The sequence below is a fragment of the Harpia harpyja genome, chromosome 21 (genome assembly GCF_026419915.1).
Source record: "Harpia harpyja isolate bHarHar1 chromosome 21, bHarHar1 primary haplotype, whole genome shotgun sequence".
Taxonomy (NCBI): Eukaryota; Metazoa; Chordata; class Aves; order Accipitriformes; family Accipitridae; genus Harpia; species Harpia harpyja.
The window spans coordinates 16,560,649-16,576,770 of record NC_068960.1 but is presented as its reverse complement, the minus strand read 5'-3'; the positions used below and the strand labels follow the sequence as shown (position 1 = coordinate 16,576,770).

The 16,122-nt window shown below is 41.7% G+C and overlaps 1 protein-coding gene across 3 annotated transcripts in view; it reads right to left on the bottom strand.

The window, feature by feature from the left end:
• Positions 1–16,122, bottom strand: part of LOC128134846 (uncharacterized) — a 60,227-nt gene that overhangs the window by 19,956 nt on the left and 24,149 nt on the right. For all 3 annotated transcript variants that reach the window (XM_052773030.1, XM_052773031.1, XM_052773029.1), the window contains 2 exons: positions 4,893–5,045; positions 590–701 (listed from right to left, as the gene is read on the bottom strand). In XM_052773030.1, coding sequence (XP_052628990.1) covers positions 590–701; positions 4,893–5,045 — 265 coding nt within the window. The remainder of the gene's footprint in view (positions 1–589; positions 702–4,892; positions 5,046–16,122) is intronic.

Below are 16,122 nucleotides of genomic sequence, written 5' to 3'. Positions count from 1 at the left end.
TTACAAACTTGCAAGCATTATAACACAGTTGATGTATCTTGGCCAAATTATTTTTATGTGACTTTTAGAAGCTAAATGGGAAAGGAAAAAAAAAAAAAATCAGTCTCCAAAATGTTGTGTCAGTTTTCCCAAGTCTTTTCCCCATGATCCACAAGGAAGTATCATGGTGCCAGGAGCACTTCGCCTTCCTCTCTGGTTTTGTTAAAAGTTGCACTGTAAGGTTCAGCTGAGACATTAATTAAAAACCAACCCCCTCCCCCAAAAGCTAAAAGTCTCTGAAATGCCATGGCAATTATGTACCTAAATTGAACTTTAATGAGAGTGCTCAATCTGTGTTGGTAATTGTGGCTGCTGTTTACTTACAAGTGCTATGTACCTGCTGATATGCACAGCTGCTGCTGCACAGTCACCGATAACTGTCCTCTACACCTCAACAATTGTATGGCCATGGTGGTTTTTTTGCTCCCAGCATTTTGGCAGCTGGAAATTCACATGCATGTTCCTGGAAATTTGAGATGATATGTACAATCTCCCAACAGACTGACAGAACAACTCAAAAATGAAGATATTAACTGGTGGTGACACTTACCAGAAGGACCATCCATAGTCCCATGAATGTGGTCGCCAGTCCTCTGGCCCAAGGCTGACTGTCACTTGGAAAACTTGAGTATACATCATGTGTGCCACCATCCCCAAGAGACCTGAGAAGCAGGGATTATAACAGGAATTTTTGTGCTAATGTTTTTTATAATTCTTGAGATAGCTACTGCTGGAAGTGCCTTGAAAGCTCCAGAAAAGTCTTTGTTGTACTTTTATGCCTCCTATTCTACTGTGGAGGAGGGAGCTGCATGGGCAGAGGAAAGGTGTGACTGAGAGCTCATTATTTTACATCATACTGAATTCTCAATTAAGAGAAGAGTTAAAGAAAGAAAATCGTTGAAGAAAATGTTGCACAATTAGCATCACCACCAACCTTGCTGCTGCAAAACAGGGGTATGCCACCCACAAGTTACCTCACTTAGCCTATAGCAGACAGGCCTCAGGTAAGAGAATAAGGAGAGAGGCTTCTGTAGGCAATGCAAGATTGAATGTGTTAATGACAAACAACGATATTTTATCTGAACAGTTGCTAAGATTTATAAATTTGAACACTTATAGAACACTTGGAAGTTACACAAGGAAGTTAAGTGAACTCAGTATCCCTCATGATGTGTGGTGAGAGGACACCATAGGAATACTTTTGAGGGTACGGTGTTGCTTTTGTGACACTATTATATTTTGCTGAGACAACTACAACTGGGTGAAGATTAGACAATGTATTAGACACTCTACTCACAGTGATGTTAAAGAACAGGGTTGCAGTTAAATCACAGGGTAGCCTGAGTTTGCTCTGCCACTTAGCTGGCCAGCGTGGATCTTCAGCTTAAGCAGAAAAAAACTGCCTGAACTTCACATTTAGACATCCCTCTGAGGAAAATCAAACCCCACTTTTCAGGAAGTGGTGGCCAGGAGCAGTTCTGATGCTTGGAGAATTTTCTAGCTACAATAATGTGGGATGTGTCTGCTTTAGTACCTAGGCAGTGCAGAATGAAGCTCCCAGCTGAGCTCACGAAAAGCATGGGTTCAGGCAGTTAGCTAAAGAGTGGCGCAGGATCATCATATCCCAAATAGACCTTGGACCTACAAATATCAAAAAGCCCCTTGTGCTGCAATGACAGTTCAAGGACAGTTCAAGTTGGAAATACTGGTGTTCTGCCACGGTGGGGTACAATGCGGTCCCATACGTTACACTTTGCACCTTAACCAAAGTCGCCATTTACTGTTCTCTCTGACCACCTACTTTTTTCCACAGTTGCCCTTCCTCCATGTGGAAGATCCTGATTTTCCCTCCCCAGACAGAAATTGTGACTCTTCTTTCCTGCTTACTTTCAGATTCTAAAGCACTTCACTAGTCTCACCAGACATGTGGATGATTCAGGGCAATTCTGGAGGAGGGAAGTTGGGGAATGTCATGTTTGTGTTGTGGGTATGTTAAGCAGGACCTTCAGCGAGAGAAATGTCATATTTGATACAAACAACTGCAGAGGCTGAAAGAAGACATTTTAATACAAGAAGCTGTGGTGATTTGCTCAGCTGCTTCATGTCGGTGTGACACACTGCAAAGTTAGGAGGTGGAAAGAGCAACTCACATCGGAAGAAGTAATATTTCGGCAATGTGGGCGGCCTAATGGGAGCACAGCAAACTGGTACACACCTTGCTTGTTTCTGGCTATATTTAATTTCCAGAATTCACTGGGAGCTTGCTGTACTTTTTAAATCAGTGGATTTTTCTCCAGCTGACAGTTATGGCATTGATCTTAAAGTTTGGGGGTTGCTGTTCCTATACCTACTGTCAGTAATTTTTCAACCTTAGGAAAATATTACAGACTGCCCTGAGACATGTCATAGTCACTCAAAGCCATCAGAACGTTTGACACGGCCGGGACCAGCTTCAGCAAGGCTGGTCTGCTCTGTTCTGTCGTGCAAAACCCGAATGGGGTTTCAGCAACGTTCAGACCTTTCGCTATGTGGGAGGCCAGGATGACAGTCCACTGATACAGGTGAGTAGGAGGTCATCAGCAAGTCCTGCTGCAACACAGGGACCGCAGTGAAAACGTGGCATTTATTGCTTTATCTGCCTAATGGTGTGGAGGGTCAGGGGTGGACATATACCTGGCTGTGCTGTCAGTGGCATTATGCCATGTATAGCAAAACAATACGAGTCTTTCTCGCATGTGCAGCTTCATGCGCTTTTGGTTTGTTCCTGACTCCACCCATCGGTTTGGTCTGTTTTAGATATGCCTTGTGAAGTTTTCCATGGGGATATCCTATGGTACTTTTGGTTGTACATTTAATGGTCACATTTTGGATGAAATGAACTGCCTGTAAAATAAATCAACAAATGCTGTGTTTACAAGATCATCTTTTCCTCCAACTGGCTGCTTAAGGCTGGACAGAGGACAAAATGCCTGTATGCCCACCCACCTGGAGTCCAGGGCAGCAGATGCTTGAAGATGGAAAATCCTGGTAAAATGGTGGATGGGTGTGCAGAAACACTGACCATTTATAGTTGGCTTGAGATCATTAGCTTTGCAGGACTAGAGCTGTTTCTAGGTGTCAGTAATGGGAGAGCTTAAGGAACTAAATTTGGAAAAGACAATATATTTTAAAGCATTTTCAGACATCTTTCCTAAAAATATTATTTATGAGATATCACATTAATTAAAATGCTTTATTATAAATATTACATGAGAAATGTATGTAAGTTTTTAAATTTGTATAAGGTTAAGAGGGGTACAAAAATCACGATGATGTGAGGTTTTTTTAATGACTCGTAAGAGGTTAAGAAACAGCAATAAGTGGCCACACTGTTAGGATAATATTTTGTAACCTTTAGATGTTGAGCTATGAGAATATGAAGATCCCATTGCACTTTTAGGAGGGAACTCTAGCATGAATTTAATGAGAGGTGTGTTGCTCCAAGGCAAAGTCCTCTTCATTACCTAATTTCTATTAAGCTGTGTCATTATAAATATGCTAAGCTTAAATAAATAAAATAAATATGCTTTTCTTCTTTCCTCTGATATCTCTGTCACTGAAAATAACAGCTAGCAGTGACTTGGGTTCTGGGTTTTTTTTTCCTTCTTCCTATTTTGCTATCCTTTTTCCCTGTAAAATTTTAAAGTTTATATTTGGAACATCATGGCAATGTACTTATAAAGAGGGAAGGACAAAATAAAAATAGAAAGATGTGTAGGAAAGAAAACTTCATAATTCTTACAAAACTTTAAAACTGCAGTTAATGGTGAAGAGAAAGAGTAACAGCATAGAAATAATTGTTTGAATGCTGAAGAATTACGCATAGTATGATTTTGGAAATTGAACTGACTTTTTTTTTTAAAAAATCTAAATTACATCCAAAGCTGAAAAATATCCTTTGACAGGTTTTACCAGATTTTTTTTCTCCTCTCAGCTCTACTTCTGATCTAAGTTTTATACCACTAACAGTATTTCACAGTTTGAAGCTATCCCTGAAGATACAAACTCCTTCACAGAATGTACACTGCCTGTTATAATCTCTTTCATCTTGAAATACAGCCAAATAAAATGCACTTTCATTGCGGAAGTTCTTTCTGCCAGAGAGATCCATGCAGGAGTGCTCACAAAAGCCAGATGTGGCTGGCTGCTTGTATAAATCCTGGGAAGTGGAGTTTTTAGCCAGCACAGAAGTGAAGGGGCACTTAATTACGTGGTTAGATTTCGTAACTTTAGAGAAGTGAATTCCTCAACTTCATATGCTGAAGGGCTCCAAGTACAGACTGAGCATGAAAATAGCCTGAAACAGTTGTTTTGAGAGATGTATATGTCCCCAAGTTACTCTTGGGGTTGCTCCTAAGTGCGATTACTAGAACCCTTTCAATTCTCAATTTTGCTAATGAACAAGATGGGCTTCTTTCTTTGGTTTGAAGCATCAAGCCTTCACCTACTTTTAGGATTAACATGGAAAAAATAATTTTCAACACTATGTTTTTCATCTTCCATTGGATAATCAGTGTGATGATGCTGAAAATGGACGGTCAGGCTATGGCTATGGTAATGGCTGTGCGGGCTGGGGGAAGGCTAATTACTGCATTGCCATTGTGAAATTAGGAATATGTATTTTCACTTCTCCCTGGCAAGAGGCAAATTTATCATGTGGTCCTTGCTCCTAAGGAACAAAAAATTGTAGCAGAAAATGCGATAGCTAAATGGGGATAAAAGAGCCTTGTAGCCCCTGGTTTTTATTCTTTCAAAGTTTTAGAACTTGATTTTGTTGTGCCTCCTCGGGCAAAGGGGAAAGGGAAGGTTCATACCTGAAAGCACAGTGAAGACAGCAGCAAAGGCATTTAGCTTGAGCCCATCTATCACGCTGCTTGAATGAAAGAGCTCGAGGCACATAAGGCTGAATCCGACGACTAACAGCATGATGTATAACACCTCGGATACTACTGATAACCACAGGACACCTGCAATGCACAAGAGCAGCAACCAGTCACTTATTCTGTAAATAATTTGAAGAGGTTAAAGTTTGTTAATTAGGAAATCAGGAATAGCTTGGAGTAATTCTGTATTCAGAAAGTTTAAATTTAGCAAACCACCCAAGCCCTGAAAAATAGAAAAAGTAGTGAATGAAGATGTGAACAGCGGCAGAGTGGTAAAGATACTGCAGAAAGAAGCAGCTGTTGCCTAAGATCCCAGCTTGGCTAAAGAACCTCTCTGGGTAGATCTAGAACATCTTGGCTCCTCTGACCCAAAGCATAGGACACAGAATCTATTTTCCCTCCATGTGTCACGGTTTAGATGAGCAGAATCTCACATACATGGTGGTGATAGCACATAATACCTTACAGTATATGGGCTGGTGGGAGATAAACAGGCTTGGATACCTCTTTTTCACAAGACTGTTCAGAGAAAATGTTTTCAGTCCTGGTTTTAAAATGCTTATCACAGCATAGTGTTAGGGCCTGTTATTAGTAACTCTTTCACAGAAACTAGTGTCCTACAGAATGACTGTTCTGACTTTTGGGGTGTTTGGATCCACTGCACAGGTCTCTGCTGTTGGGACAAATACAAAATCTGCCACAATACCGGTGGGGTGGAGCCAGTTGTTTGTAACATACTCAGTTGAAGAGCTGCAGATATGAAATTTAGACTGCCTTCTGATTTCTCAACCCCTAAGTACAATCCCTCAGAGGCAGGGCAGAGTTGATGTGCCCTGTTTGAACCCCACATTCTGCAGGACTTTGGGGTTGTGCACAGCTAAGTGGGTCTGGCGGTGTTTGGTAGTAGCCGGCTGAGACTGATTTGTCCACTGTAGATGTCACATTCGGAAATTTCAACACAAAACCCCTAGCAGGATCTGCTGAGTCTTTTAAAATCACCAAGCCATGGGGTAAATTTCAGAGGATGGTAACAGATGATAATATTGAGTCCCTGCCAAATTTCCAATCGCTGTTTCAGCATGAGAATCTGCTAGAATTCTTCAGTACATTTGCTAACCTCATTGCTAGAGAATTCACCTGGAAACAATGAGCAGTGATGGAAAATTTCAGCCTAAGCAGTTGAAACATGGAAATTTAAGCATCTGAAGACAATGGCTTATATTAGAAAATGTTAGCTGTAACCATAGAGACTGCTACAGGCTTCACTTATATTAATACATTCTCTCCTCACTGTAAGAACATATGTGTGATAATGCCTGTAGTTGAGCTTATCAAACCAGATATGCGGTCTCACTTTTATCAAATATTTGACTGTCCTGTTAATGACCAGGTTGATCCCAGCTCACATGTTGTCTGGGAACTTATCTTTACAATTGCATCTAATTAATACGTGCTATTTGTTGTTGCCACCATATCTGACCTTTTGACTTTTTAAACAATACTACAGAAATAGTAATAAATAAACATTTTAATTTCTCACAGTGACTGTATGTGTAATATTGCATCTATCAGCAGCATATAGCTGTTTCTCTCACTCCTGTTAGTCAATTTGGTCTCAGGGCAACCGGCACACTCTTCCAAAAAGAAATACAAGTGAGAGAAAGCAAGGGTGTTGTTCTGCGATACAGCAGGATTAAGAAGAGGGTTTGCCTCATTTTCATAGAAGTTTCTATGACAAGAGAATGATTAAATGGTTTGAGTTGGGAAGAAGTAGGTTATGTAAACCTGACCTATAAACTGAGGCAACAGAGACCCCTAACTAACAAGGTCTAATGCATAAGTGTTTCAGCTCAAACTTGAAAGAGTAATATACAACATATCTGCCCAGATTTTTATTGCTCTGTTTCAACTCTTGAGGATACTCACTGCTGATATCTACACACAACGGCAGGGCTGTAGTAGTGACTGCAGCTCAAGACTGTGGTGTGGCTCTGTCCTCTACCTCCTTGGGTGAACAACTGGCTGAAGGGTTGGGCTCAAAGAGTTGTAGTCAATGGAGTAGTGGAGTAACATCAGGCTGGTGGCCAGTCACCAGTGGTGTTCCTCAGGACTCAATTTTAGGGCCAGTTTTCTTGAATGTTTTTATCAATGACCTGGACACAGGAGTTGAGCACATGCTAAGAAAGTTTGCTGATGGTACTAAATTAGGAGGAGACGTTGAGTCCCTCAAGAGTAGAGAGGCCTTAGAGAGATCTTTGTAGATTTGAGTGCTGGGAAATCACCAGCCGTGTGAAATTTAACAAGGACAAATGTTGGATTCTGCTCCTGGGACAGCGTAATCCTGGGTGTATGTAGATAGACTGGCAGACAAGAGGCTGGAGTGCAACCCTGCAGAAAGGGGTCTGCGGGTTTGGTTGATGGCTTGGGGGTTCAGCTGATGTACATCAGCTGTATACAAGTGTTATCTATTGCCCACCAAAGAAACAGTGCTTGAAGCTGGAGGCTGTGGGCACAAGTGTAGTGTGCTTGAGAAATAACAGGAAGCTGAAGAGATGCCTGTATGTCTCTATGGGAGGCTCCAGGTTAACATGTCCAGAAAGCAAGTGAGGGGCTACTGCTAGCGGCAACCTTGTGCACATTCAGAGTGACAGGAGGGCTCTGGGAGGTGAGGGTGAGAGCATGGGGGCCCAGCTGGTGTTCTTTCTCCTGCTGGTGAAGGAGAAGGGAACACCCGACTGTGTGGCTGGTGTCACACAAAGTGCTTTGGCATCTCTGACCACAGGGCTGCCTTTGAGGAACAAGGACTGCTGAGAGGACTGGGACCCACCTGGGCAAACAGGACAAGAGTGGTTTTGCTAAGAGGATAACCTTGCAAGGAGATCTTCAAACCTGATATGCTGGAGAAGGCTTGTCATAATTTGAAGAGCTGTAAGGGCATGGGGGACAGTGAGGAAGTGTCAGGGGGCTGGAGCACATGAGGTACAAGGTAAGCGTTTTGGGTTTGTGTGGCGGGGTTTTGGTAGCGGGGAGAGGCTGCAGGGGCGGCTCCTGTGAGAAGCTGCTGGAAGCTTCCCTGGCTCCGAGTCGGACCCGCCTCTGGCCCAGGCTGAGCCCATTGCTACGTCTAATGTGCTGCGGGAGCAGCTGGAAGGAGGAAGTTAACTGGGGCAGGGATAACTGGAGTAGAAACAGAGTTGAACTACAGCTCTGATGAACAGCTCAATGAGACATGAGTTTTGCTGTCCTTTGAAAACTTTTTCCAATGAGACACAAAGATTGGGTGAGTGAATTTCCCATGGAAGGCATAGGCAATTCTTTCTTCTTTTTTGGGCCCTGTTCCTATCTGGAAAGGAACTCTATGTCTAACTCTCATGTCTTATTTCATGGTGTACTCTGAATACCTGCTCTATGCCTTTTCTAAATGCATTTAATGTGGGGGAAGGTCACACGTGGAGTGTTTATACAGTTCTGAGTATGTCCTGTCCTGCCTGCTTTGATTTTGAATTTTATCTGAAATAATAACATCCAGAAAATGCAAGCTGTATCTAGATTTTGCATCTTCCTGTGGCTGCCAGAAGCAGAACAGTTGATTCAGGTAATTAATTCAGGAGACAGTGTCTTTCTGTTCTGTGCTGATGGTGAAGTGATCTCCTACTGCTCTTCTCTCAACATGAGATTCATGAGGCAGTCACTTGGCATCACTTACTTCCACTTACAATCTCTTACAGCTTTCTTCCCGCAAAGTAGAGAGCTCCTTCTCTTGAGGAGACCTCAGTCATTCCAGGTGACAGGGAAGAAGCTCTCCAGAGGATTTTTCTCTTTCCCTATCTTGTCTGCTGTCACCTTTTCTGTCTGTCTTGTTTTCCACCAGCCTGTGTCCTCTGCTTCAGGGATTTGTCTGGCCTAACTCAGCTTTCGTGAAAAATCTTTCCTTCAGAAGAGTCAGCGCTTGATTCATTTGGAGACTACTATGTGGATGGCCTATATATGAAGGTCTGTATTCTTATAAATCACCAGCTTTCTCTCATTTTTTGGTCCTCACCCTGTTTATGCTTTTTCCTTGCCTGTTCATCAGACTGTTACATGTGCAGAGAAGGTGCTGTGGGTTTGTGTACAGAGCTCAGCTGGGATGCGCCTGTTATGCCAAAGACATGCCATGTTAATGCAGAAAGATTTCAGGTTCTGACCTGCCTCCTCCTCACTGTGTGCAGAATTTGTCAGATGGTGTGTCATCCCTCCTCACCTTGTAGGAAATAATGCTGTGACATTGTGGCAGCAATTTGAGACCTCCTAGGAAAGGAGAGTCTTTTACTTTAAACCAAAACTGATTTCACTTACACTTCCATACACACATTCTCACAAGCATGAGTTTGTGCAAGAAGTCTATCCAGCATGCAAGCACCAAGATACATGTAATCAGTCAATCTTTCCAGGATTCCCTGAAATAATACAGAGGATGCCAGCTGTCGAGTCCTCCTCATGTCTTCTGGGCTTTTTGTAAGTTAGCAAAAATGTGCTAGGCTTGCATGTTCCTTTTTGTCCGGGCTAGGAGCTGACAGTCATCTGTCTTGCTGTTCTGTCATTTCTCTGTTACACGTCATGATTTAATTCTTGTCCTGTGTCTCCCAACCTAGTGTCTGAGAAGCTGCAAGTAGATGGGCACTAGGATCTTGATGATGCACTAATCTCATTTCCATCAACACCTGGTATTCTAATATACCTTATCCTGCCATTTTTCACTCTGGTGGTTCTACACCAACCAGTCTATCATGTCCTCAACGGTGTTGCTGACAATGATAGAGTTACTTTTGTGTACTGTGGGCCAGATCTTTGCTCCTGCCCCACAGATATTATGCTGTATGTCACAGGTGGGATTGTTCTGAAGCTGAACACCACAGACTGTTCCTGGAGGTAAAGGGGTCACCATCTTCAGGACAACGTCCTTGTGAAGCAAAAGCACTGGAGATACAGGACCTGGACTGAGATGCTCATCTGGAACTTGAGATGGCAAAGCTGGGACTCACTGAAAAATTTCATATAAGTCAACTTACATCATAGGACTCCTACCTCAGAAGAAATCATATCACCTTCATATCATCTGAGGTCAAGACAGATTGCACTCTATAGATCACCAGCTTTGCCTAAAATGAAAACATAGTCCTGCTGAAAGCACATTTTTCAACTGTGCTTCTGTCATTGTCCAGAGATTCTGATTTCGCAAGAAGATCAGTAAACTAGCCAGGACATTACTGAACTTCTTTGTCTCTCTAAGCTATTGTTACTTCCTCAACAGTGTGGTAAGGGATTGTCTTCACTGTGGAGTTTATGGTGAAAAGCATCAGTGCCACCTCCTCATGGACTTCACAACTGCATCAGCATTGTTACATGCCAAGGAAATTCATTTTCCAGCAACCCCAAGTGAAGTGAACATACTCTTTGTCGTGACTGAAAAGATAACTGTTACCCACATGATTGCTGAAATTTTAGGAACTCAAGCACATCATGAACCATCTGACGAGATCAGTCCCTTGCATTTCTGTCAGACAGTGGAGGGCAGCATCAACATTTTGAAAGAAGATTCATAGATACTGAGTGCATTTCTGCAAAGCTGGTCATCATGTTAAGTGCATCTGCCAGAGACAACGTGTTAACAAAAGGATGTTGCAGACAGTTCTGAATGAATGAAACAAACTGAACATTTTTCTGACTGAGGTAAAGAAGCTTTACCTCAGCCTGCAGTGAGTCTCAGGGCTCAAAACCTCTTCACAAAACCTGAATGTCTTTCAAGTCAGCCCTGATTACCAGGGAAGGCACTGTAAATGAACACACTATTACCTCTCACCAAGGAGCGCTCTGAGTCAGGAATCTCCAATGCTAAGTTTCCTTTGAAATAGGTATTCTGAAAAAAGTCATAGAAATTCTGCTTAGAAGAACTGGAGGCATCATACCACATTTCAGTGAATTCCTGATTAAGGAATCCAAAGAACAGTGTGGTTAATGACTTCCAGGAGTTTTGAGCTGATTTTGACTGTTTGGTATCTAAGTTAAGAAGGGGTAACTGCTGTTGTTGTCATAGGTTATTCTGTTGGTATGCATCTGGCCTTTTTCCTTTGGAGTAAGAAACACTAAGGACCATTCACAGTACTCTGAGCGAAAATAAATATCAAAACATCAAGTATTCTTTGTTCAAATCCACTGCAATTTCCTGTCACAAAAAAAGCAACAGTTGCTGACTCCAACTTCTCTGTGAGAGCGCTCTGGTTAAACTGACCTCAAGAATGTCAAGAAATTACTGACACGCTCTTCTGTGCTCCTTCCCCACAACATGTAAAGATGATTCTTAGCCATCTTGTGTTGCATTATTAAAGCCATTCCCAGACTCAATAGAAATTTGGATGGAAATACCAAGAACTTGGATACCATCTGAATGGGATTACATGCAGGCTGATAAAGAAGCATTTGCTGCTGTTTCTGGAAACATAAAGTTCCATAATTTCAATTACTGTTGAGCTTTTGAGATTAATTCAGCTGACAAACTAGTTCTAGAGAGGCTAAATACACATCTATACCTTCTACCACCTACATTCACATGCAGCCATGGAGTTTTATGCAAACTTGTTGGCAAATTGGAAAAGTTGATTTTTGGTGCCAGCTCACTATGCCAACAATTTCTGGAGCCGGATTGTGAGGTCCTATTCCCAGATGAAATAAAGGTATTGAAATCCCCTCCTGGCTGCTTCTCCAGGCTGGTCAGGTCATGAAAGTGACTGTCAAAGATCCAATATCAGTGCATGTTCTCAAGGCAACACTGAAAAGGTGGCCAGCAGAGAAATTGCTGTTAGAGTTCAAAGCATTTTTAATCCATAAACATGAGCTGTTTGCTCATAAAAGACCTCTTCTGGGAAAATCATATTGCTATTCCTGAAGGGGATTGCTGGGTCATGTTAACTATGTTGTATGCAGCATAGGCAGGAGTTGTGTGCATGAAAATGTTAGTCATGCATTTTGGCTAGTGCCTTCAAAATTATGCCAGCATTAAAAAAAAAACCAAACATAAATGAATGTATTACCTGCCAAGCTATGTGACACTGCCTGCTGAAAGCCCCAGCATTCCTGAGCAACGCCCAAGAAGCAATAGTCCAGAGTCTGTATTGATTTCTGAGGGCCCTTTCAGACAGCAAATTAGCTTCCTAATTGGCGTAAACTCATATTCAGAATGCCTCAGTGGGATTTCATCCTCCTTAGAAACACCTACTGCCTCAGCCTCTGCTCCCTGCTGAAGATGATCTGTGGTCACTGCTTACCAGCCCTTCTAACAGCAGAACTGCCCTCCTGGCTGATGAGTTCAAGGATCTGACCAAAGCAGCCTCATTTGAACTGTCACACTGTGCCATGCTGTCCCTGAGCAAGTAATCAGACTGGACAATGGTGCAGGCAGCCAAAGACATCTTGAAAAGGTTTATACTTGCCACATTCCTCATAACTCAGTGTTACCCATCTGCTCTGATAGTTGGAGTCTGTCTGAGCTACAATGAGACAACATCTCAAGTCACTCCTCTGTCAGTTCAACCTTGAGCTGTCTGAGAAATTCTGATACAAGCAATTAGAGGTTTTGGGATTTTTTCTACATCACAGTTCATCACATGACAAAAAAAAAAAAATCTATATCCTAGAAACAGTGCAGCTGAGCAATGTGTGTTCCTAAATAACAATTGAGATTACTGCACTTGACCGAGATGAAATCCAGAGCAGAGCACTGCACTCAAAGGACAAGCTGCTGACCAGCTGAAGAGACATCAGTGTCCAAGCAACACTGTCCTGGAGAGTGTGCATCCTTCTTACCTCCTCATTGGCATTGCTGCTAGCCCCAGACACTGATGCTGTTACTTGAGGAAGAAAGTGCTTCTGTTAGCCCATGGTTCACAGTCATTGTCCCCAAGATCCCTGAACTGCTGAACGACGTAGGGAAACCACAAGAGGCTGTGACAAGTCAACTAGATAGATGTCATCCATCGTGGGAGGAAAAGAACCATGTATGAGGGCAAAGCTTGGGTTTGGGTGGTGTGAATTTGCATGGATGAAGCCATGGTGCAGGTGTTTTTCCTTCTTTGTGCAAAAATATTTCGCTATTCTTCTTGGTCTCCATGCATGCTGCAGCAGCCACAGAGGTGGGGGATTTATTACCCGTGTTCATGTTACCAGCAACAAAACATTATGCTTGCTTGCCTTTGACAGCCTCAGGTCCATATGTCTTGCTTTATGAACATAGCACTTGCACTGGAGATGGGGAGAGAGCACCTATGTGCTAGATGGGAATGGGTCCTTCTGCTTGGTTTGTTTTTTGATGATGAAACTCTAAAGATAAAGTCCTGTCTTTAAAGTACTGTGTTAGACCTAAACAGTGTGTGAGGGACCCAGAACTTCTTAAAGTAACTGAAAAATTGGGGCAGGCCCTTGTTGTGACCCTTCCTGGGAAATGAAGTGAAAGGGAGCAGAGATTGCTGTGGAAAGAGTGACCCCAACAGTCCTCTTGCACTGTCTTATTCCTTATTGAGGTCTAATTCTCAGAAAGGTGCTGACCATCCATAGCCAGTGGCACCCAACACGATGGTCTGCCACATCATGGAAAATCTAGGTATTTCTTTAATACTCAATTCCAGAGTTAGTAGTGTGATGCTGCGAGAACACTGGCTGGTTTTTATGGTGAGTGCTTCGTAGACCTGATGGGTGTTTGGTTTTCTTGCACTACTGATTTTTAAGATGTTCTGTTTACCTATATAGAAAGGAATTTCTCTGCATTTTTGGTCCTGCCTGCTTTGTTCCTCCTGGTCTATATTTGCTGTCCCTATGTTTCTTGACACTGACTGTCATTGCTCTGCTTTTCCAGACTTACCCACTATGTTGGAACTGACACATGGATCATATTTTAATCTCTCCTCTTCACATTCAGTGCAAGAGAGAAGAGAGGAATGGATACACATTGAGAAATGTTGTGCATCTTGTTTGGGAAAAGCATTAAAGTAAGCTTGAAAGGGCCATGTAAATCTCATGTTTACTCTTCAGTCCCGTTCTGATGGTTTTAGTCATTTGCTCATCTCTGCTGCTCCAATACTGGGAATTACAAGCCAGAAATATTGGAGTGATCAATAAAAAATGGTGAAAGGAATAAACATTGAACATGCTGTTGTGGCTGGCGTAAGCACTCAGCTCTGAGCAGTCAGCCCGTCTGTTGGTTAATGCAGTCTCATAATGGCAGACCATCTGCCTGCTCCTCTTATGCTGCAATGTAAAAAAATTGGGAGAAGTAGACCACGGAGCTATGAGAGATGTTCCTCCAAAACAAAGTAATGGTCTTAAAAGCCATCAGAGATACCTACAACTACCTGTTATTGTAAAACAAATAAGACAGTCAAGATAGATAAAGGGCCAGCATCCAGACAAGAGAGTGCAGTTTACAGAATGTGAGAGACCATACGACAAGTACCTGAAACTACTTAGGTGAGAGAAGAAATGCCAGCTGTTTTGATTTTGTTTAGCTTTAGTTCTTCATTAGTTTCTTTATTTTGAAAGGTGAGGTGGAGCTGTGAATCATAAAATTATTCTCTTCTACATGATGATGTGTTTTCTATGACTTTTTATGGTTCTGACATTGAGCTTGATTCTGAATTTAATCCTGTGTATGATACTGAGCAGACTGTGGAATATCTTTGTGCCTATATTCTCTTTTTCCTGGTGTAGTACTGATATAGTGAGTAGAGTAATATAGTGGAAAAGACTATGAAAAAGACTCTAAATCAGGACTATCCCACATGCCTTAATAAATATATTTGGGTTAAAAGTTTCCCTTTGAACACCTACAGTTCAGTGTTTGTCCATCCTCAGCACTGGGCTGAGAAATTAATTATGTTCAGACCTTGTGGATAGCAGTGCCCACAGCAGAGAACCAGTGTTCTCTATGTCTTTGGCATCACCAGCATGAAAAGCAAGACTGTTTCTTCCTTTTAGGAATTAGGAATTTAGCTTGAATTTTGCTATTAAGCATGGTTTCATCTTTGTATATCTAATTAACTTTTTAAAATAACTTCAATGATTCACAATAGATGTGTGAGAAAACACAGATAAAATGTTAGTAACACATTTTTTTCCTGCATACTTAATCATAACTCTCCTAATACAAATGCACAGGTACTTGTCTGTGTGGGTATGTATATACCCTATTGCAGATATATTAAGAATAAAGCAAGCAGAATACAAAATATGCAAAAAGACAGTAGAGACTGTTTTGGAAAGTGTACAGTTCTTCTGGGAGACCCAGTTACATTTCTTTTCACTGGAGGCAGGTCTCTAAGTGGTCCCTCTAGAAAATCAACCTCTTTTTTTCTTCTCAGGAATGGCTACCCAGTACACAAAAAAGGAGGTTTGCTTTTTGACTTGGCTGTTACGAGTTTTATTTGTCTCTTTTCCAGCCTGAAATCTGTTTGTGTTGTCCTTCTCATATAAAAAATTATTCCCTATCTTTGGCTGTAACTGTCAAACTCTTCTCTCTATCTCTTTAAATTTTATCATAACTTTTTTGAGCTGTGCCTGGCAGGGGAGGGATGAGAGGTGCACACAGAGTGCTGCGGGTGGGTACATCATGAATACATGTGGTGGCATGGTGACTTTTTTGTTTTGTTCTTTATTTCCTACAAGGATTCTAATATTTCTTTTTATCTTTTCTTAATCTCTGCAGAGCAGTGAATTAGTGTTTTCATAGAAGTGTCTGTCATCACTCCAAGAACTCTATCCTGAGGGGTAAAAGCTAATTCAGAACCCATCACTATATATGTAAAGGTAGGAATACTCTCATGTTCACCACTTTGTGTTTATCAACACTGAGTATTACCTGCCATTTTTTCTCAGTCAGTCAGTGACTGAGAAAGATTTGTGAATAGTTTAGATGCCTGTAGTATATCTAGTGTCTTTAAAGTTTTCAAGCTCCATTTGTCCTTTTAGCTGAACCTTTTTCATCTCTTTTAATCAGCTCTTGTTTTTCTTGCATTTCCTTCTTCATAACTTCTTTTTTAAACTTTTATTGCTTCTGCAAGGATGCTGAATCTTTCTCTGTTAATCACGGATACAAGGTATCTTTTACTAACGTTTTGAACCAAGATCCCCACAC